Source organism: Ranitomeya imitator, chromosome 4 (genome assembly GCF_032444005.1).
Source record: "Ranitomeya imitator isolate aRanImi1 chromosome 4, aRanImi1.pri, whole genome shotgun sequence".
Classification (NCBI taxonomy): domain Eukaryota; kingdom Metazoa; phylum Chordata; class Amphibia; order Anura; family Dendrobatidae; genus Ranitomeya; species Ranitomeya imitator.
In genome coordinates, this window is record NC_091285.1 from 646037994 (window position 1) to 646062304 (window position 24311).

The following is a 24311-nucleotide window of genomic DNA, read 5'->3' on the forward strand; positions in this document are numbered from 1 at the left end:
TCTCAACTTCACTACTAAGATGCTTTTCTCCATCAAGCCATCCTCAGTATAGGATGAAGCGGGCATAGTACCAGGAGCTGGGCATTGGGAAGTCTCTCTCTGTCAGTTGAGATCAGCTTCTACCCCAGTGGATTCAAGGACCAACCGGAGTTCGTCCGTCTGGTTGGTGGATTGCAGAGACTTAGAAGATACCACTGTCCTGACATTCTCTTCATCAGCCCACCAGTAAACTGCAGATACCTTCTTTGGGTCCATCTTCAGCCTGGTCTCAAAGACATGATGTCCAATAGGCGGGGAGGTTCCCATGGGCAGATCATTGGTACAATCAGCAGGATTGTGTGGATACATCACCTCCGATTACCCTTTCTTTGCAGACTCCAGCATACAGCGAGTTGGCAACTAGCAGACCTGGTGGAGAAGGTGGCAACCCTGATGACTGACCTGACACCTCTTGTGACTCGACTATCCTCAATAAAGCACCATAGTTGGTTTCCAGACAAGAACGGGCACTTGAGTTGTCAGCTGTGGACGAACTATGGCCGAAATTGTGTTATTGGATCAACAAAATCCCAATGAACTTAAAGGGACTCTGTCACCTGAATTTGGAGGAAACAATCTTCAGCCATTGGGGCGGGGTTTTCGGGTGTTTGATTCACCCTTTCCTTACCCGCTGGCTGCATGCTGGCTGCAATATTGGATTGAAGTTCATTCTCTGTCCTCCGTAGTACATGCCTGCACAAGGCAATCAGATGCTGAATGTGTAGCCCAACTATGGGTTTCACCCTACAAATGACAGCTTCTTCTGGGACTTTGCTCAGAATATAAATTCGCTATCAATATGTCTTGGAGTGTGGGAGGAAACCTACGCAAACTCCTTGCAAGTATTGTCCTTGATAGGACCCCAGCTCCAAAAAGTAACAGTGCTAACTGCTGATTCACTGTAGGACCCATTTTATGCTTACTGTATGAAGTTTAAGCAGGCTCAAGCCCCGGAAGAAGCCATCATTTGTAGGGCGAAACCCTGGGTCGGGCTACACAATATGAACTGCTCCATACATTTGTTTTTAAGCAGAGTTTTAATGACTTTTGTGAGTAAATAAATACCTTTTCACTGGTTATCGGGTCTAATGGATCTACACTATATTTTATTTTTGCTGCTCCCCTTTTTTTGCTATCGTTCTTCTTAAATCCACCGGATCCTGCTTATTTTATCTCAGAATTCAGTTTCCTGGATTATCAGATGCCAGATTAAAGGAATTTTCTCAAAGCATTAGTTTTTTTGGAATAAAAAAAAAGATGGAAATTTTATTTAAGCAAAAAATACATGAGCTCGGGGGTCACCGCCTTCAACCTTCAGGTTCTGATTTTAGGTCGTCCATCTGGTAATTCGCGATGATTTCCACTGCTAGATAAGAATTGGCCTCTCATTACTGGCAGCATTAATGAGATTAATTATTCCCTTTCGGGTGGGCGCAATGCCAGTGACGCTCGTCAGCATGTGATGGTGGGTCCATACTGACAGTCCTCTTAACCCACAACCTGCCGGATGGCTCACCCCCTCTTAATAATAGGCTCCTGCCATGTGCGACTTGCGTCACAACAAGGCTGTGCAACCTCTTGGTGGCCGCGGTGCCAGGTCGGTACTCGGTTGGCGCTCTCGGCTTTTGGGCAGGACCCGTGGGTTTTAGAACTCTCGCACTTTTCTTGTTATTCGATGCATCTCATTGATTCCATCTCTCGGTCTCGCCTCCCCTCTCCATCTCTCACCTCCCTTATTCTCCACCGCTCTCGCTCTCTCTCTCTCTGTATTTGCTGTTACCCTCCTACTCACTATTTTCCTGCTCTCGTTCTCCCTCGCCCCTTTTTCCTTCCTCTCATTCCTTCGCACTCTCATTCCTCAGCGAGATACCTGCACATTTCCCAGGTAGGTCATATCTGCCAATTCTTTATTCCCGTCTACGGCAATTCCATAGATGCCACCTGGCACAATGCCCTATGGGGAGGGCGCCGGTGCCCATCGTTCCCTGATCACCGCACCTTGCACCTGAACTTTTTGTACTTGTACTATGCTCTGCAGGGGGGGGGGTGACTTGCCCTATGAGGGGTCTGCCAATTCTTTGCATGCCATGTATTGTCTTGTACATCCTAGACGCAGCACTTAATTGGCTCCTTGTCTGCAATCTGCTCCGTCATGACACTGAGGATTGGCGTTGCAATGCTCTGCATCTTACCCAACGTATGTGCAATGCTCTGCATCCTACCTGACATGTGCAATGCTCTGCGACGCTGGTTTATTTAGAATTTCGCATGACTATTCTGTATCTTTAACATCTGACTCGGGGAGGGAAGCTGTGCAATGCTCTGCAGGCGTTACGTAAGATAATGATGCTCTGCAGCATGTGCGATGCTCTGCGCAGCATGTGATTTTTCTGCATAGCCTGTGACGCACTGCTCAGTGAGCTCATTCCCAGGTTCTGAGGCATCTCGGGGTTAAGTTGAACAGGTCCCCAGGGATATAATCTTGCACTCTGGGATAATAGTCGGGAGAGGGAGGATTTGATCAATTCCACCCTAAGGAATTTGCAATCATTTACATTGGGGGCACCGTGGGTGGATGAGATACAGGTGCACCCACAATGCACCTCTGTCCCATTTTTTGGGGGGGACACAAGCTTGAAAAGTAGGGGGGTTGCAAGGTAAAATCTAGGCCAGCTGTGAATATTTTCCCTTGTGGGGGGCTTGTAAGCAGAGATAGAACGATTAATGTAAAGCACCCTCCTACAGGTCGTGCGGCTGTTGTAACCAGACGTCAAGAACAGAGGCAGTAATATCCCCAATGTCGGTTATGTTTTTATTTGACCCAGTGTCCATTTCCAGTGGGTACGGAAATTATTCACACCCCTTTAAACTTTTCACTCTTTGTTTCATTGCAGCCAAATGGTAAATTCAAAAAAGTTAATTTTTTTCTCATTAATGTACACTCTGCACCCCATCATGACTAATAAAAAAAAACAGAAATGTAGAAATTTTTGCAAACTTATTAAAAAAGAAATACTGAAATATCACATGGTCATAAGTATTCAGACCCTTTGCTCAGACCCTCATATTTAAGTCACATGCTGTCCATTTCCTTGTGATCTTCCTTGATATGGTTCTATTCCTTCATTGGAGTCCAGCTGTGTTTAATTAAACTGATAGGACTTGATTTGGAAAGGCGCACACCTGTCTATATAAGACCTCACAGCTCACAGTGCATGTCAGACCAAATGAGAATCATGAGGTCAAAGGAACTGGACAAGGAGCTCAGAGACAGAACTGTGGCAAGGCACAGATCTGGCCAAGGTTACAACAGAATTTCTGCAGTACTCAAGGTTCCTAAGAGCACAGTGGCCTCCATAATCCTTAAAGGGAATCTGTCACCTACTTTTTCATATATAAGCCACCGCCATCAGCGACTTATCTACAGTATTCTGTAATGCTGTAGATAACCCCCGATGTATCCTGAAAGGTAAGAAAAACAAGTTACATTATACTCACCTGGGATGTCGGTCCGTTGGGCGTTGCGGTCCGCCGCCTCCCATCTTCATGCGATAACGTCCTCTTCCTTGCTTCCTGTTGCTGCTCCTGCGCAGGCATACTTTATCTGCCCTACAGTGCACAGGCGTCAGGAAAGGTCCGAGAAGCCCAGCGCCTGCGCACTGCAGTACTTTGCACTTCCCTCAACAGGGCAGATAAAGTACGCCTGCGAAAGAGCAGCGACAGAAAGCAAGGAAGAGAACGTCATTGCATGAAGATGGGAGGCACCGGACCCAGACCGCGACGCCCATCGGACCCCCCCCCCAGGTGACGTGAGTATAATATAACTTGTTTTTCTTACATCGGGGGTTATCTACAGCATTACAGAATGCTGTAGATAAGCCCCTGATGGCGGTGGCTGCAGCAGCTTATATATGAAAAAGTAGGCAACAGATTCTCTTTAAATGGAAGAAGTTTGATACCATCAGAAGTCTTCCAAGACCTGGCCATCCAGCCAATTTGAGCAATCGTGGGAGAAGAGCCTTGGCGACAGAGGTAAAGAAGAACCCCGAGATCACTGTGGCTGAGCTCCAGAGATGCAGTAGTGAGATGGGAGAGAGTTCCACAAAGGCAGAGTGGCCTGACGGAAGCCTCTCCTCACTGCAAGACATATGAAAGCCTGCATAGAGTTTGCTAGAAAAAACACATGAAGGACTCCCAAACTATGAGAAATAAGATTCTCTGGTCTGATGAGACGAAGATAGACCTTTTTGGTGATTATTGTAAGCGGCAGGGCCGGACTGGCAATTCTGGCAAATGCCAGAAGGGCCTGTCTGGTCATGGGCTGCCTTGTCTGCTATGTTAACAGAATCGGTGTTCTCAAGACACTCATACTATTAAGGGTTGTGATGGAGCACAAAGTCACTGACTACGTCATTTACCCCAGCAGGCCACAGGAATAATTAGAAATATTGGTCTTGTATAAAATCTTCCTTTGCTCCATCCAGGGTCACATTAGTAATATATCCCATCAGGTTCATGGGGACGGGGACAACATGGGCCTGTGTGATTTCAAATTTCAGCCCCAGTCCGTACCTGGTAAGCGGTATGTGTGGAGAAAACCAGGCACTGCTCATCACCTGCCCAATACAATCCTAACAGTAAAACATGGTGGTGGCAGCATCATGCTATGGGGGTGTTTTCCAGCTGCAAGGACAGGACAACTGGTTGTCATTGAAGGAAACATGAATGCGACCAACTACAGAGATATCCTGGATGAAAACCTCTTCCAGAGTACTCTGGCCGAAGGTTCACCATCCAACAAGACAATGACCCTAAGCACAAATTAAAGGAGTGGCTTCAGAACAACTCTGTGACCATTCTTGACTGGCCCAGCCAGAGCCCTGACCTAAATCCAGTTGAACATCTCTGGAGAGACCTGAAAATGGCTCACCATCCAACCTGACGGAACTGGAGAGGATCTGCAAGGAAGAATGGCCGAGGATCCCCAAATCCAGGTGTGAAAAAACTTGTTGCATCATTCCCAAGAAGACTCATGGCTGTGCTAGCTCATAAGGGTGCTTCTACTCAATACTGAGCAAAGGGTCTGAATACTTATAATCAGTAGCGTAGCTACAGGGGGGCAGAGGGTGCGAGCTCCCCAAGCCCGGAGCTCAGAGGGGGCCCACCCGGAGCTACGATACAGTTACATTCTGCGGCAAAGAAGGGAGAATCTGTCTCCCTGCTCTGACGCCCGGCCGCTATGGGCCCCTGAGCAGGCGGGGGGGCCCCAGTGCCAGCAGTGGCCCCCACCCTGTCACCGCAAGGTCAGCTGTATCGGCATTTAGCTGATACAGCTGCCGCATTGATGAGGGAAGGAGCGCACTGCGCTCCTTCTCCCATCACCCCCCTGTCAGCGTCTGACGTCACCAACACGGACAGTGGGCACAGTGACGTCACCACCCAGCGCCCGCTGTCAGAAGATGAGCGAGAGCTCGGAGCACCGCTGGAACAAGGAGCAAGAGAAGTGAGTATTTATTTGTTTTTTGTTTTTTTTTAATGGGGGCTGCCTTATACTACATTGTCTGCCTATAGGGGTGCTGTCTTATACTTACTCTGCCTATGGGGGTACTGTCTTATACTTACAGGATCTGCCAATGGGGGTGCTGTCTTATACCTACAGGGTCTGCCTATAGGGGTACTGTCTTATACTTACAGGGTTTGCCTATGGGGTGCTGCCTTATACTACAGGGTCTGCCTATGGGGTGCTGCCTTATACTACAGGGTCTGGCTATGGGGGTGCTGCCTTATACTTACTCTGCCTATGGGGGTGCTGTCTTATACTTACAGGATCTGCCTATGGGGGTGCTGTCTTATACTTACAGGGTCTGCCTATAGGGGTACTGTCTTATACTTACAGGGTTTGCCTATGGGGTGCTGCCTTATACTACAGGGTCTGCCTGTGGGGTGCTACCTTATACTACAGGGTCTGCCTATGGGTGCTGCCTTATACTACAGGGTCTGCCTATGGAGTGCTACCTTATACTGCAAAGTTTGCCTATGGGGTACTGTCTTATACTATACAGAGTCTGCCTATGGGTGCTGCCTTGTGCTATAGAGTCTGCCTATGGGGAGTGCATTATACTATTTTGAGGACTATCTGGTGCATTATACTATATGGAGGCCATCATACAGTGTGGGGATTACAGTGAAGGGGCCATCATACAGTGCTGGAGCCATCAAACAGTTTGGAGGCTACTAAGGGGTCAGTTTACTGTGTGAGGGGGCATTATACGGTGTATAAGAGAGCATCATACTGTGTATAGGGGAGCTGTACAGGGGGGGGGACTCGGGACATTATTAAATGTAAAGTGGGCACTTATTGTTATAGGGGAACTCAGGTTACTATGACTGTCAAAGGAGCACACAGGGCAATATTATTTTCTAGGGGGCAAAATATGGGCACTGTTTTCTACGGCACTTGCACCCAGCATTACTATATTATAGAGGGGTGCTCTCGAATTTAGAAGGCACAGAGAAACACACAGCAGGTGCAGTAATAGGGACACATACGGCAGCAGCGGCTCAGTATTGGGGTGTCAGGGGCAGTAATACGGACACATACAGCAGCAGAGGCTCAGTATTGGGGTATCAGGTGCAGTAATAGGGTCACATACGGCAGCAGCGGCTCAGTATTGGGGTATCAGGTGCAGTAATAGGGTCACATACGGCAGCAGAGGCTCAGTATTGGGGTATCAGGTGCAGTAATACGGACACATACGGCAGCAGAGGCTCAGTATTGGGGTATCAGGTGCAGTAATAGGGTCACATACGGCAGCAGCGGCTCAGTATTGGGGTATCAGGGGCAGTAATAGGGACACATACGGCAGCAGCGGCTCAGTATTGGGGTATCAGGGGCAGTAATAGGGTCACATACGGCAGCAGCGGCTCAGTATTGGGGTATCAGGTGCAGTAATAGGCACACATACGGCAGCAGCGGCTCAGTATTGGGGTATCAGGGGCAGTAATAGGGACACATACGGCAGCAGCGGCTCAGTATTGGGGTATCAGCAGGATGAGGAGTTTGTGCAGGTTGGCGATAGATGGTGATGGGGCTGGAAATGTGAGAAGTGAAACATGTCTTTGTTGTATTCTCTGCAGACGAGTCGTTGCTGGAAGAAGTTGTCATGTCGGTCTGGGCCAGATGGAAAAGACAGGAAAAGTGAACGACTCCATCAGAAAGAACGTCAGCGGTAAGACACCATCTGTAACTGTGCTGTGATCTCTTATATGTTCTGTAGGGCTGGTGCAGCGCCCCAGAGTCCTGGTCGTTGCAGTAATGTTATTCTTCCACCAGAGGGAGTGATGTTACGTCTGAGGGCAATAAAGGAGATCACCTTACCATGTATTACTAACCACACAACACACTTCACACTCCAGGCCACCAGGGGGAGCCATGCTTCTATTAGGGCACTCCACACAATTAGGTAAAACTGGGGGTCTGGACAGAAAGGAGGCAGAACAAGGCAGATGCAGACTGAAGCAGAAGCTGGCTGGAGTGAGAGGGAGCCAGATGCAGACTGAGGTCTGCGGAGGACGAGGGTCCACGGAGCTGCGCCTGCCCCACGTGCGGCAGCATCCAAAGAAAGAGACATCTGAAGGGAATTGTCTTGTAGTGAGTGAGAAACGAAGTCATAGCAAAGGAGAGGAATATCAGAGGGAGACCAGCTAGAAGCAGGCTGGTTCCTTCTGAAGCACAGAAGCCGGTAGCCAGAACACCGAGGGAGTAAGGATCTCTATGCTTTACTTCAGAGACTGGCAGGACAGTTGATTCCACGTTGGCTGCCCGACCTTATACCCAGGAGGCACGGTGGCAACTTGTGGGGGCCGGGGCGTCGTAGGGTCCGTGTAAAAAGCCTCAGGCCATCAGTCATACGGGTTTGTCCTATCCTATCCATCAGGGGGACAGAGAGAAAGCAACATTACATCTACGATAGTTGTGAGGACCTCACCAAGAAGCTCAGCAGGGAGGAACTACAACACTCAGGCGCTAGAGGAAGGCTACTGATTTCCACCTGGATAAGGGGACTCTGGATTTGCCTTCAGACCGGCCGGACTCTGCCTGCCCTGTGATCTGGTGCTCCGGACTGTGGACACTGAAGCCTTCAGTAAAGGTAAAGAGACTGCAACCTTGTGTCCTCGTTTCTTACTGCGCCTCACACCATCCATCATCTACACTCTGGGAAGCCCTGGGGATATACTTCACCTGTGGGAAGGTATACCATCTAGCTGCCATAACATCACCCCAGTGGACCCCTAAGCAGCGTCGGTCACCCTGACCGAATACCCCAGGTGGCGTCACGAATACTATCCCTTTAAAGACCTTTCCCCCATTTACAACGGACGTACCCCTAGGGCCACGGACCGGGTCAGCCACCGTGACATCCTTGACGAGAACCAGAGGGCCCGGCTCCGAGTACCTCATTGCCCTACTGGGGGCGCTCCACTGGTATCTACCACTGACCAAATGGCGGTAATATCCATGTTGGTGTTTATATAGAGACTAGATGGTGGCCCGATTCTAACGCAGCGGGTATTCTAGAATACAGTATGTATGTAGTTTATTTATGAAGATTTAAGAATAATGCAATGAATACACAGGATTTTCCGGGTAAAATGTATACATTATCATTGGTCGCGGCCAACCGGGCGTGACCAATGCATAAAGCGGGGTTTAAATTGCGCACCAATATTACTAATTGGTCGCGGCTGGCCGGGCGCGACCAATCAGCGAAGCATGGTTCAAGTCTTGTGCTAATTCGCGGCCGGACTGCGCCTGTCGCTGATTGGTCTCAGGCATCTGGCGCGACCAATCAGCGACGCGGGATTTCCATTACAGACAAACAGACAGAATTAGACGATTATATAGTAGACTAAATGGTAGCCCGATTCTAACGCATCGGATATTCTAGAATATGGATGTAGTTTATTTATGAAGATTTTAGAATAATACATTGAATACACAGGATTCAGCCGGCCACGACCAATTAGCGAAGCGTGGTTCAAATCCCACGCCAATTCGCGGCCGGACTGCGCCTCTCGCTGATTGTTCATGGCCGGCCACATAGTATATTGCTGGAGCTCACTGAATCACAATGGATCCAACAGAGTCAGCTGATCATGGGTCTGTCCGGCCCCTAACGATCTTATATTGATGGCCTACTCTAATGATTTTTAAAGTCTCAGTAGGTATCTGTAGATGTGACCATTCGCCTCCAATTGTAAAGTAAGCATTTAGGAACGCCCCTTTAACCCCTTCACCCCAAAGCCTGTTTTCACCTAGGTGACAGGGCCAATTTTTACAATTCTGACCACTGTCACTTTATGAGGTCATAACTCTGAAACGCTTCAACGGATCCTGGTGATTCTGACATTGTTTTCTCGTGACATATTGTACTTCATGATAGTGGTAAAACGTCTTCAATATGACTTGCATTTATTTGTGGAAAAAAACAAAAATTTGTCGGAAATTATGAAAATTTAGCAATTTTCAAACATTTAGTTTTTATGCCCTTAAATTAGAGAGTTATATCACATAATATAGTTAATAAACAACATTTCCCACATGTCTGCTTTACATCAGCACAATTTTGGAAACAATTTTTTTTTGTTAGGGAGTTATGAGGGTTAAAAGTTGACCAGCGATTTCTCATTTTTGCAACAAAATTTGCAAAACCATTTTTTTTTTTACGAACCACCTCACACTTGAAGTGACTTTGAGGGGTCTATATGACTGAAAATGCCCAAAAGTGACACCATTCTAAAAACTGCACCCCTCAAGGTACTCAAAACCACATTCAAAAAGTTTATTAACCCTTCAGGTCCAATTTGTTTCATTTTACCAAGGGTAACAGGAGAAATTGGACCACAAAAGTCGTTGTACAATTTGTCCTGAGTACGCCGATACCCCATATGTGGGGGTAAACCACTGTTTGGGCACATGGCAGAGCTCGGAAGGGAAGGAGCGCCATTTGACTTTTCAATGCAAGATTTGCTGGAATTGAGATTGGAGCCCATGTCACGATTGGAGAGCCCCTGACGTGCCTAAACAGTGGAAACCCCCACAAGTGACACCATGTTGGAAAGTAGACCCTCTAAGGAACTAATCTAGATGTGTGGTGAGCACTTTGAACCTCCAAGTGCTTCACAGAAGTTTATAATGTAGAGCCGTAAAAAAAAAATTCATATTAATTTTCACAAAAAATGATCTTTTTGCCCCCAATTTTTTTTTCCCAAGGGTAACTGGGTAAATTGGACCCCAAAAGTTGTTGTGCAATTTGTCCTGAGTACGCCGATACTTCATATATGGGGATAAACCACTGTTTGAGCGCATAGCAGAGCTCGGAAGGGAAGGAGCGCCATTTGACTTTTCAATGCAAAATTGGCTGGAATTGAGATCGGAACCCATGTCGCATTTGGAGAGCCCCTGACGTGCCTTAACAGTGGAAACCCCCCACAAGTGACCCCATTTTGGAAAGAAGACCCCCTAAGGAACTTATCTAAATGTGTGGTGAGCACTTTTAACCCCCAATTGTTTCACTAAAGTTTAGAATGTAGCGGTGTGAAAATTAAAAAATCATTTTTTCTTTCCACAAAATGATGTTTTAGCCCGCAATTTTTTTTTTGCCAAGGGTAACAGGAGAAATTGGACCACAAATGTTATTGTCCAATTTGTCCTGAGTACGCTGATACCCCATATGTGGGGGGGGGAACCACCGTTTGAGTGCATGGCAGAGCTCTCGAAGGGAAGGAGCACCGTTTGAAATGCAGACTTAGATGGATTGGTCTGCAGGTGTCATGTTGCATTTGCAGAGCCCCTGATGTACCTAAACAGTAGAAACCCACCACAAGTGACCCCATATTGGAAACTAGACCCCCCAAGGAACTTATCTAGATGTGTTGTGAGAGCTTTGAACCAACAAGTGTTTCACTACAGTTTATAACGCAGAGCCGTGAAAATATAAAATATATTTTTTTCCACGAAAATGATATTTTAGCACCCACGTTTTTATTTTCCCAAGGGTAACAGGACAAATTAGACCCCAAAAGTTGTTGTCAAACTTGTCCTGAGAACGCTGATACCCCATATGTTGGGGGGAACCACTGTTTGGGCGCACAGGAGAACTCGGAAGGGAAGGAGCAGTGTTTTAGTTTTTCTAAGCAGAATTGGCTGGAATTGAGATCGGACGCCATGTCGCGTTTGGAGAGCCCCTGATGTGCCGAAACAGTGGAAACCCCCCAATTCTATCTGAAACCCTAATGCAAACACACCCCTAACCCTAATCCCAACGGTAACCCTAACCCCAACCCTAACCCTAGCCCCAACCCTAACCCTAGTCCTAACTCTAGCCCTAACCCTAGTGGGAAAATGGAAATAAATACATTTTTTTACATTTTATTATTTTTCCCTAACTAAGGGGGTGATGAAGGGGGGTTTGATTTACTTTTATAGCGTTTTTTTGGCAGATTTTTAGGGTTGGCAGCTGTCACACTAAAAGACGCTTTTTATTGCAAAAAATAGTTTTTGCATCACCACATTTTGAGAGCTATAATTTATCCATATTTTGGCCCACAGAGTCATGTGAGATCTTGTTTTTTGCGGGACGAGTTGACGTTTTTATTGGTACCATTTTCGGGCAGATGACATTTTTTGATCGCTTTTTATTCCGATTTTTGTGAGGCGGAATGAACAAAAACCAGCAATTCCTGAAATTCTTTTAGGGGGGGGGGCGTTTATACCGTTCCACGTGTGGTAAAATTGATAAAGCAGTTTTATTCTTCAGGTCAGTATGATTACAGCGATACCTCATTTATGTAATTTTTTTATGTTTTGGTGATTTACACAATAAAAACTATTTTATATAAAAAAATAATTGTTTTTGCATCGCTTTATTAACTTTTTTATTTTTCTGCTGATGATGCTGTATGGCGGCTTTTTTTTTGCGGGACAAGATGACATTTTCAGCGGTACCATGGTTATTTATACCCGTCGTTTTGATCGCGTGTTATTCCACTTTTTGTTTTTTTGTTCGCCTGTGTGATAATAAAGCAATGCTTTTTGCCTTGTTTTTTTTTGTTGTTTTTTGCGGTGTTCACTGAAGGGGTAAACTAGTGGGATAGTTTTATAGAGCGGGTCGTTACGGACGCGGCGATACCAAATATGTGTACTTTTATTGTTTTTTTTAATTTACATAAATGGATTTACTGGGAAATGTTTTTTTTTTTTTTCTTTATTTGTGGATTTTTAAAATTTTTTTTTATACATTCTATTTTTTTTTTTTACTTTCTACCATTGTCCCAGGGTGGGACATCACTGTATTAGATCAGATCGTTGATCTGACAGTGTGCATAGCACTCTGTCAGATCAACGATCTGACAGGCAAGTTCAGGAGGCTTTCCGGCGCCTGCTCTCAGCAACTCTCAGCAGGCGCCGGCTAGCCAGGTCATTTCATGACCCGGAAGGAGTCCCGCGGCCATCTTGGATCCTGGGACTCCTTCCGGATCACCGGAGCAACGCGATCTCATCGCGTTTCTCCGGTGGTAGAGCGCAGGGAGCCCCCGTCCCTGCGCGATCCCCTTCTATGCCGCTGTCACTACTGACAGCGGCATCAGAGGGGTTAAATGCCCGCGATCGGCGCTACCGCCGATCGTGGGCATCGCTGTGGGGTGTCAGCTGTCATATACAGCTGACACCTGCACCCGCTCACTGCGGCGCTCAACGCACCGTACTAGTACTGCTGCTGGCACAAATGCAGTGCCGGCAGCGCAGTACTAGTACGGCGCATGTCACAAAGGGGTTATGCCATGAACAAAAGGACATTTTAATCAATAGATCTTGGAACAATAATAAGTTCCACAATTGGATGTGTTTACATAAAATGTTCCTGTGCTGAGATAATCTCATAAATGTGCCCATGTGTAATGGCTGTGTCTGACCATGCAGGAACAGGTCGGATATACCACAGCTCCTGGGCAAGGAGAGGGGAACAAAAGAAAGTGTACAGACATTACAGCAGGGGATCACAGCTAATTCTTTTTGCGAGTAAAACATTTCATTGCCTGTTTTGAAACAATATTTTACCTCAAAGAAAGAATTAGCTGTGATCCCGTGCTGTAATGTCTGGGTAGTTTTTTTCTTCCTCCCCTGCCCAGGAGCTGTGGTATAGTCGACCTTTTCCTGCATGGTCAAACACAAATATTACATGGGGGCACATTTATACGATTATCTCGTGACAGGAACATTTTTTTTAAGCACATCCAATTGCGGAGTTCATTTGTATTCCGAGATCTGTTGATTAAAATCTACTTTTGTTCTTAGCACAACCACCCCTTTAAATGATGGTTACAAAAAAAAAAAAACCACCATCATTGAAGCTCAAGAGCTTCTAAGTTAAGTCTGTGATGGTCACCCATGTAAAAACCCCTTTCCTAAAACTTCTACCTCCTCCCAAATAGGTCAGCCATGGATCCCCCTCTCACTGCGCCTCACGGGATTCAGATCAGTGACATAAGCTGCGACTCGTTCCGCGTGTCCTGGGAGATGCCACCCCACGATGCCAGGCGGGTCACCCACTACTTCATAGACCTCAATAAGACAGGAGGGCAGAAGGAGAACAAGTTCAAGCACCGGGTAAGCCGCGTCGTAGCCCATATTCCAAGTCCGCGATCAGACATGTCTTATTGTGAATCACTAAACCTGTCCTTATATCGCCCTCCGCAAAGGATGTGCCGACAAAACTGGTGGCAAAAGCCGTGGTGCTGCCTATGACGGTGCGAGGACACTGGTTCCTGAGCCCCCGGACAGAGTATACCCTGGCTGTACAGACGGCGATGAAGCGCAGTGACGGGGAATACACCGTGTCCGGCTGGAGCGAGACGCTCCGCTTCTGTACAGGAGGTGAGGAATTAATCATCTGGTGGAAACATGGTCTACTGGACTGCGGAGCGCAGCGCTCTGCTAGTTCACAGACTGACTACAGTGCACTTCTGCTCCATTCTGGGCAGGACTGATAGGCCCCTTTCTCAGGGATTCAGAACCCCAATGTAGGGATTCCTGGGGGTCCCAGCAATCAGCAACTTATCCTCCATCTCTTGGATAGGGGATGACTTAATATTTTTGGGAACAACCCTTCAAACCCATTTAGGACTGTTTAAAGAGAATCTGTCACCAAGTTTTTGCTACCTAATCTTAGAGCAGCATAATGTAGAGACAGAGACCTTTATTCCAATGATGTGTCAATTACTGGGCTGAGGTTTTGATAATCTCCTGCTTATAAAACAGTGATTTTTATCACTAGAGGACTAATAAACCTGCTGCCAGGTATTTCTCCATATTCATGAGCTCTGGGTAACCCCACCTCCACCACTGATTGGCAACTTTCTGCCTATGCACAGTGTACACAGGAAGCCAATCGGTTTTTCTTTCATATTTTAGTTATTTAAAAAAAAAAAATCTGAATACAAAAAATAATAAAATAGTGTTGCTATTTTCTGGGATCAGTACCTTTTTTTATCTTCTTTACCATTGATGGTGTTGTAAAAAATCTTAAGTTTTGCGTATTAGCACTATTTTTGCATGTATATGGTTTGATTATTTTTTTTTTTTTGGGGGGGGGATTACCAAAAATAAACAAGCCTCCGTTTCGGAGGTTTCTGGGGAAATGTGGCAGTAAGGGCTTATTCAGACTTTCAGTTTTTGTGTACAGTAGTATCATGTTTTAGCACTCGCACCTATGATAGTGAATAGGACCATTCTCCCATCTGTGATCTTTCGTGGAATGTATGTTCCGCACAAAATTACGGGGTCATGCGTGATTTTCACCCAAGTGTCGGATCAGAACCAGTAATGCAAGTCTATGGATCAGAGGGAAAAAAAACAAAAAACAATCAGACAGGGAAGATAAGTTTTTTTTCTTTTTTTTTTTTTTTTTTTTATAACATCCCTTTTAACAGCAGACTCAGAAGAATCGCACAAAGCATTATCTGATCTGATCTACGTGACCTTCCTGTCTTCATTACAGATTACGCCATGGAGCAGGTGAAACAATTACAAGAGAAAGCTGAAGGGATCGCGGGACGGATGTTGTCATTACAGGTCTTCTACCGGAACCAGACTGCAGAATATTTCCAGCATGTCAGGTATGTCTGCCCTTGTTGTAGAGCCTGTGCAGCTCCTTCACGTAGCTGGCTGCCCTGCTGCTTGCGACAGCTCTCATTCTCTCCCCGTGTAATAAGTACCAGTGGAGTCGGAGAGGATGGCGTAAGAATCTGAACACTGATCACAGTGTGGAAAGGAGGGAAAGCATCCAAGTCTTCAGGTGGGGCAGATAATAAACGCTACATTGTATCAAAGCGAGGAAAGACTGCAAAGCACACAAGGCAGTCAGCAGGGAAAAGACCTGCAGCACACACTGCAGAAAAGAGGGAAATCACACACTCCTATACATGCGTCCACAACAAAGGAGAAGTCTGTTATTGTCTGTGAGGGGAATGCTGTGCAGGAATGAAGCTGTGTAGGAATGAAGCTGTGATGCTGCTTAAGATTAGTGGTGAACGGAGATCATTATTTTTTACCCAAGGAAGTTTAATGTTTCCTATGTGGACTAAAAGCAACAACATAAGCAACAACAAAAAAGAAAGTTTAAAGATATTGAAATAAAATTTAACTAAGACTAAGACTAATAAAACTAAGATCACCCCTCTTTTCCCAATTTGAAAAGAAGAAAAAAAGCATATTTGATTTTTATGCACTTCTAGTCAGACCTTGCAAAATACAAAATTAATAAGCCTGTACGATAAAAAGGTGTACAAAATTTGAACTACTGAAACTATGTGGGGGGTTTTTGGCAACCCTTCCCATCAAAAAATGCATTAAAAAATGATCAAAACATATGCAGGCAAAAATAATACCAATGAAACAATCGCCATGCAAAATGTTTTTACAACTGCATCAATCGAAAGGAAAAAAAAAAGTTACAGATCTCAGAAAATAGTTACACAAGTTCTTGTTTTTAAGAAAAAAAAACAAATTAAGAACTAAAATAGTAAAGAAAAACTACACTCCTCAACAATAAAATTACACCAAGAAGGAAAAGTTGTGGAATTATGGAGAAATCACAGGATGTATAGACATAATACTGCCCTGCAAATGTTTTGAAAATATTGCCATATTTTCATCATCTCAGTTTATTGAGTATGAGCACCATGTGCAGAAATCACCACACTTACATCCTCGGCTGCTATCAATGAGGTTATTAATGGTTGTCCGAGGAATGTTCTGAATGCACTTGGGCAAATCATCAAAATCCGCTGCTGGCAGCTACTTTGTAATTGCCGACCAATGACGTCCCAGATGTGCTCGATGGGAGACAAATCTGGAGACGCTGCGGGCCATATCTTCAACGTGTTCCGGGAGCTGTTTTGCCCGGAAAGCAGATAACAAAAACAGGCAAGAACATATAAAATAGAATTTAAAAGGCGCAAATAGAATAATGAATGAACTAGGTGCAAAAAAAAGTCACAAAATTAGGGAAAAAATAATAAAAAAAAAAGAGGTGCAAAGTAAATGAATTTGAGACTTTTTTTTTCCCACCAGGCATTTTTCAAACTTCTCTTAAAGAAAAAAGCTAAAATAAAAAAAAAGTGGATTTTCCATTGAAATTAATTGAAACTGAGTTTTTCCAAGAGTTCTTGAAATCATTTTGGAGAAGGATTTTGGGTGAGATTCCACTTCAAAGAACTTCTAAAAAAATAACCCCTGTTCATATAACTTTAACATGCTACCATGGCCTAGTCTCTAGACTAGTTTCCGATCACGCACATCTGGGACGTCATTGTTCGGCAATTACACAGGAGCTGCCAGCAGCAGATCTTGGTGATTTGCCCAAGTGCATTCAGTGTGGCAGAACATTCCTCAACCATTAATAACCTCACAAGACATTTAAGAGCGGGGATTTCTGCACATAGCGCTCATACTCTATACTGAATGAATCCAGACATTTTTGAAATGTTTCCATTTTGCCGATCAGCAACATGCCTATCCTTCCTGTGAATTCCAGAATTCCAAGACTTTTTCTTCTTGGTGTTGCATATGCAAATTGTCTCTTCAGAGAGGAAGCGGACTAGAACTCTAGCGCCACCTAATGGAAGCAACGTTCCTAAAAGTCAATATTGATGGTTTATCGAGCCTTGCAGTATGACTTAGCATAAAAGCCAAATCAGAATCTCAATTTGCAGACAGTGTTTCGGGGGGGGGGGGGGGGTTTGCCCTTCATCAGTGCAAAGTATGAGATCTGATTTGGTTAGGTGAGAGGCTTTGGACTGAGGTCTAAGGGTAACGTTTCTCCTTGTGGAGAGCCCATGTCTAATTTCCCAGTGGAGCATGCATGGCTTATAATTCTCCTCACGCTAACATTCTTTCTTGGTGTTGCAATTTCAGTGTATACGAGTCTGGTATCGTTGTAATCGTCCTGTCCTGCAGAATTATTGCCAGGTCAAAACACACTGTATAAATGAAACTCAAAAAAGTCCAAAAATGAAAATTTGGCAGCATGCATTATATTTGGCAATTTTGTCGCATCCTCCTCCTAATAAATGCTGTATATTTATTTTATTTTTTTCTCATTTTAGCAAAGGGTGAGGTTTATATTATCCATTACTAGTTAGAGGAGTAGAATCATTTTTGGAAATTACCGTACATATTTAACGACTATCTTTTTTCCCCTTTTTGTGTAATTTGGACAGGGACAAGTGGGGAGGCCTTATGCTTCCAGCCCTGAAAGACCAGAGCGGAAGTCATGGATCACCGATCAGCGGCACACTCCATGGTATCTTTTTCAGTTGCAACACAGAATTCAACACAGGTCTGCCCCCGCATGACTCGCCCTATGGGAGATGGAGGGTGACGATTCCAGCCGGGTATCTCTTCAACGAAAACACGCACCTGTACTTTGCCGACTTCTACTGCATGTACAGTGCCTACCACTATGTGGTCCTAGTACTGGCTCCTCGAGGGTCTCAAGGCGATGCCTTCTGCAGTGCCCGTCTGCCATTGCTGGACCCACAGAACAACCCTTTCCTGACCCGGGGTGAGCAGGGAACTTACTGGCACGCACAAGATCTTCTACTGGAGATAATCTACACGGAACCAGTGCCGATGGGCATGGGGCAACTGTCCGAGATCAAAGGGCATCAGCTGATGAGTCTTTCTACGGCCGACGCCAAGAAAGATCCCAGCTGTAAGGTGTGCAATATCTTTGGTGGGCGCTAGGGAGCCAAGCGTAGTAGTTTAGTGTTCGTCAAGTTAAAGGGATTTGTTTGTGCGGCTTACGGTGTTGAAAGTGTAATTAGTGCATTTCCAAAACCAGTCCCCACAGAAATACTAGTCCTAAAATTGTGGGAACCGAGTAGTGTAGCCTCTCCAACTACTTCTAGGAGAAACGAGCTGGAAGATGAAACTAGATGTTTCTACAGAGGAGAAAACCAAGGTTCTTGGAAAGTTATGGATGGCAGAGGGGAATTCATTATTTTGGCACAATGAGACATGGCGGGCAAAAATCATGGGCCTCACGTTTCCAAAAAGTCTTAATAAGTAATGCGCACTGGAAACAATTGGGGTTGGGCATTCAGGTTCTGAAGGAGAGCAGAGCTCGGATTGTAGCAGGTAATGAAGGAACGCCAGGCACAATTTGCTATGGGAGGCGCATTGTTGTCATTCATTAGACTCGTGCCTCAGGGAAGAAACTGTATAATTGTTAAAGGGATTAAAAAAAATAAAATATGGCCGTTCTGCTCCTAAACCAGCGCTACTCCTATTCACAGGTTGTGCAGCTCAGCCCTATTATTATTATTATTATTATTTATTGCAGTTAATGGGGCTGGATTGCAATATCACTCTCAACCTGTTAACACTCATGGCGCAAAGTGATTTTTTTTTTTTTTTTAATATTAATCTCCTTGATACACAAATCACAAACGACCCCCTATTTAGAGCCATGTATTGATTCCCATGTGTAGACGTCCAGCACAGCCGTTCATGTCCCCATGTTAACGCGATATTGACAATTCTCATATATAATGTATATACATACAATCACCTACACGTGTTATAGTGGTGATACTTTTCTGGTCATGTACTTTTTTTTTTTTTTTTTAAACAGACCATGAATGTGCATGTTCTTATGTGTGTGCTCAACTTCGGCTATAATGTTGCCCTATACCTTCTACTCAACTATATTCATAAAATGTATTGTTTGATTTAAGGACAAAAGTTCTGTATTTCTATTAAAACTTTGTGATGGAAAAAGATGGGAGTCTTTTTTTATATTCAGTACATTCATATTTTTATTTTTTCCTATTTTAATTTTCATTTCCATATTAAAAAAAAAAAAGTTTAGAATTGGTTAATGGAGGTCAGATACAATTGCTTCACACCATTTAATTTCACATGGATTCTGTGCCAAATCCCACATAAAAAAATAAATAAAATAAACACCCTTCAATTCCACTTGCATAAAGGATTCCTTTTGGTTAAGGTTAAAATCACCAATGTAGCACATATGCCTTTCTACACATGGTTAAAAAAAAAGCATCATATCAATTGTTTGAAGAGCTTCCTGTGCAAAAACCACAAGAGAAAACCTGAAAACACAACTTAATTGTATGCACTTATTATAGCTGCTGTCCAACCAGGCTCAATGAGGGTCATTCACTCTGAAGTGTCAGTGCATTACATAGTAAATTGATTTTTACGTGCACCTTGCAATGCTTCATTTTACCTGTGGAGGCACTGCAGAGAAAATGAATACTTGTTGCTTAATAGGCTATTCCCCAAATCACGAGCGATCCATGGAATAGGGGAGAAGTTGCTCACTGTAGGGCGTCAAACTGGTAAAACCCAAGCAATACTTAGATCTTGGCTCTGGAACCTTGAGATCAGGGCTCTACAACATGGAGTGGAGGTGCGTGTGCTCAACCTCCTCTCTATTCATTGTCTGCCAGAGAAAGCGGAGGGCTATCCTCTGCCATTTCCAGCAGCCCCATGGAAAATGAATGGAACAGAGGCCAAACATGTGCATCTCCATTCCATTTAAGACAGAACTGTGGAGCCCTGATCTCTGGATTGTTGGAGGTCCCAGATATCGAACCCCTACTGATCAGCATGTTCGCCCTATCCAATGGATAGGAAAAACTAGTGATGTTGGAAATGACTAGGGATGAGCGAATAGCTTCGGATAAGGCTACGTTCACATTTGTGTTGTGCGCTGCTGCGTCGGCGACGCAACGCACAACGCAAACAAGAACGCATGCAAAACGCATAGTTTTGCGACGCATGCGTCCTTTTTTTTGCCGGATTTTGGACGCAAAAAAAAGCATCTTGCTGCGTCCTCTGCGCCCTAACGCTTGCGGCAAAAAAGACGCATGCAAACGCATGTCCATGCGCCCCCATGTTAAATATAGGGACGCATATTTAATAGCTGAATAGCTGCATCGGGAACCTGGAGCGCTCCGATAATCAGCTGTTCGGCGTCACAGCTACATGTGTCGCGGCAGTGTGACCGTCACAGCACATGCATGGAGAGCATGAATAAAATAGAGAACTTGTGTTCGTGTATAAGCAACATCAGGCTTGGAGTCGGACTGGCCCACAGGAGAACAGGAGAATCCTCTGGTGGGCCGCCCCTGCACAAGTGTGGATCACCACCTCCTAATATGAGATTTTATAGTTTATACTTGAATCACTATGTACAGACAAAGGCGGCGTCCTATTAATTTAACAAGTCGACTCCGTTAATTGTTATATAAATTTGTAATCGAGGATAAAGGCACGTAGTTGGACCCTGGCGTTGATTACCAGTGGGGCCCTTGGCACCGCAGTCCGACACTGGGCACAAGTTTCATCTTTGACAGTAGAATCGGAAGGAGCTGCCAGACTTGGGGTGGTCAAATGTGATGGCAGGAACCAGCAACAGCAGGGGGGGGGGCCGGTTTCCATTCTTATTTGTTGTATTATGGGGCCCCCTATCTTCAGTGTACTTCCTTGAAAGGGGACACAATGCTACAACCAAATAAAATAATTTCGTTTTTCCATATACTATATAGAATATGATATAACATGAAAATACTATTTTTCTGTGCATTTAAAGCCAGACATCCTATCTCCATTGTGTGGAGGACACGGTAGCTTTCCAGGAGTCTTCTGCCAGGCGCTAAACCAGTCGTGTAGGAGGAACAGTGGATGTAGAAGAATCACGGCCCCCACTAACGAGGCTGTAAGCTTGATGTAGACATCCCTTACGTGAAATACCACATGTGAGAACCCATGTACCCTCAGAGCACCCCATCAGTGGCCTTGTTATGGCCATGGCTACAAGTCACTTTGTGCATTCAGGTGCGAGCCCTACCTTAACACACAGAAAAAAAAAGTCTGTAGTAAAGTTACAGTGGTATGCCTCCAATTAGAAATGTAGTATAGTTCTTCTGATTCGCTATGTCGCTTACCCCATGTGCAGGGCATTACAGTAGCTTCGATATCCCCGGGAGAGCCGCCAGCCAGTCCGTGCGCTGCTTTCTCTCTCGCTCCGATTTATATGGCCGTCTCACCGCGCCCTAACAGCCTGGTCCAGCGCCCATAAGCCAGCGCCAGCCAAGCATTTGAGGCAAATTGAATACTACATGGTGGCCACACATTCCGGCTAACAGAGCAGATTCCCAACCCTTGTTACATGAGGTCCGTCCGCTAATGAGGCATCAGACAACCTCTTGAAAAGAAATATTGTCCAGTTGTAATACATCTGAACAGTTTTTACTATAGCCGTCACACATTTAGGCCTCATTTATAAAAGCCTGGTTTTGTTGCCTATAGCAACCAATCAGAACAAAGCTTTCATCTTTTAAACTGCTGTGGTACAACAAAAGCTGCTCTGTGATTGGTTGCTATGGACAACAATGTGTTTTCATCAACCTTCCACCTAATGTACGCCACTTACCAAAAAGTAAAAAAACAAAACAAAACCCTGTTGTCCATAGCAACCAGCGCTCTCTCCCACAGCTGCACTGTTTACAGCGATGTTGGTGCCATCATTCCATAAGGTTCTATGGAGAAGTCAGTTCAGGAGAACTTGCATTAGAATGTGTGTCGGTCTCTCTTGCTCCTCCTCCTCCTCCATAGAATTTTAAAAGTACCAACTGCCATATATCTCAGTAATGGCTGTGTAGTGCATTATGCTACAGTGGGAGAACTAAGTATTTGATCCCTTGCTTATGTTGTAAGTTTGGTCACTGACAATGACATGAACCAGTCCGTAATTTTAAGGATAGGGTAATTTTAACACAGAGATAGAATATCAAAAATAAAATCCCCCCCCCCCCCCCCCAAAAAAAAAAAAATCACAGTGCAGTGAGAAATACGTATTTGATCCCCTACCAACCATTAAGAGTTCTGGCTCCTACAGACCAATTAGACGCTCCTAATCAACTCATTACCTGCATTAAAGACAGCTGTCTTACATAGTCACCTTTATCAAAGATTACTGTCCACAGACTCAATCAGTTAGATTCTAACCTCTACAACATGGGCAGGACCAAAGAGGTTTCTAAGGATGTCAGGGACAAGATCATAGATCTGCACAAAGCTGGAATGGGCTACAAAACCATAAGTAAGACGCTGGGTGAGAAGGAGACAACTGTTGGTGCAATAGTAAGAAAATGGAAGAAATACAAAATGACGGTCAATCGACATCGATCTGGGGCACTATGCAAGTCTCACCTCGTGGGGTATCCGTCATCATGAGGAAGGTGAGAGATCAGCCTAAAACTACACGGGGAACTTGTTAATGATATCAAGGCAGCAGGGACCACAGTCACCAGGAAAACCATTGCTAACACATTACGCTGTAAAAGGTTTAAAATCCTGCAGTGCCTGCAAGGTCCCCCTGCTCAAGAAGGCACATGTGCAGGGCCGTCTTAAGTTTACCAATGAATGGATGATTCTGTGAGTGATTGGGAGAAGGTGCTGTGGTCAGATGAGACAAAAATTGGGGTCTTTGGCATTAACTCAACTCTCTGTGTTTGGAGGAGGAAAAATGCTGCCTATGGCCCAAAGAACAACGTCCCCACTGTCAAGCATGAAGGTGGAAACATTAGGTTTTGGGGGTGTTTCTCTGCTAAGGGCACAGGACTACCTCACCGCATCAATGGGAGAATGGATGGAGCCATGTCCCGTAAAATCCTGAGTGACAACCTCCTTTACTCCACCAGTACATTAAAAATGGGTCGTGGCTGGGTCTTCCAACAAGACAATGACCCAAAACATACAGCCAAGGCAACAAAGGAGTGGCTCAAAAAGATGCACATTAAGGTCATGGAATGGCCTATCTAGTCTCTAGACCTTAATCCCATAGAAAACTTATGGAGGGAGTTGAAGCTCCGAGTTGCCAAGTGACAGCCTCAAAATCTTAAGGATTTCGAGATCTGCAAAGAGGAGTGGACCAAAATTCCTCCTGACATGTGCACAAACCTCATCAACTACGAAAAAAAGTCTGACTGCTGTGCTTGCCAACAAGGGTTTTGCCATCAAGTATTAAGTCTTGTTTGCCAGAAGGATCAAATACTTATTTCTCACAAAAAATTGAAATAAATTTATAGAACTTATACAGTGTGAGTTACTGGATTTTATATTTGATATTCTATCTCTCAAAGTTAAAATCAACCTACCCTTAAAATTACAGACTGTTCATGTCTTTGTCAGTGGGTAAACTTACAAAATCAGAAAGGGATGAATACTTATTTCATGATGAAATTATTCCAGGTGCCTTCTGGGAGAAGCGAAGTCTCCCTAAGCTAGAAGATCGTTGGGTACAGCCGGGACCAGCTGCTTCGAAAGCATCACCAAACCAGGGATTCAAGCTTCAGGAGGCTAATTTGCATATTCCAGGTGCCTTCTGGGAGAAGCGAAGTCTCCCTAAGCTAGAAGATCGTTGGGTACAGCCGGGACCAGCTGCTTCGAAAGCATCACCAAACCAGGGATTCAAGCTTCAGGAGGCTAATTTGCATATTCCAGGTGCCTTCTGGGAGAAGCGAAGTCTCCCTAAGCTAGAAGATCGTTGGGTACAGCCGGGACCAGCTGCTTCAAAAGCATCACCAAACCAGTGATTCAAGCTTCAGGAGGCTAATTTGCATATTCCAGGTGCCTTCTGGGAGAAGCGAAGTCTCCCTAAGCTAGAAGATCGTTGGGTACA

At 44.9% G+C, this 24311-nt stretch overlaps 1 protein-coding gene across 3 annotated transcripts; it reads left to right on the forward strand.

Annotated features, from left to right (window-relative positions):
* Positions 1-1571: 1571 nt before the first annotated feature.
* Positions 1572-19378, forward strand: PHYHIP (phytanoyl-CoA 2-hydroxylase interacting protein). 3 transcript variants are annotated; one of them, XM_069766988.1, is made up of 6 exons: positions 1600-1636; positions 1902-1924; positions 13531-13705; positions 13798-13972; positions 15096-15213; positions 17818-19378. In XM_069766988.1, exons 3-6 carry the CDS (start codon positions 13538-13540, stop codon positions 18341-18343), a joined length of 987 nt encoding a protein of 328 aa, XP_069623089.1. In that variant the 5' UTR covers positions 1600-1636; positions 1902-1924; positions 13531-13537; the 3' UTR covers positions 18344-19378. The 3 variants fall into 3 exon arrangements, with proteins under 3 accessions (XP_069623087.1, XP_069623089.1, XP_069623088.1); XM_069766987.1 differs by lacking the exon at positions 1600-1636 and adding an exon at positions 7977-8189 and having other exon boundaries at positions 1671-1924; XM_069766986.1 differs by lacking the exon at positions 1902-1924 and having other exon boundaries at positions 1572-1636.
* Positions 19379-24311: the final 4933 nt, after the last annotated feature.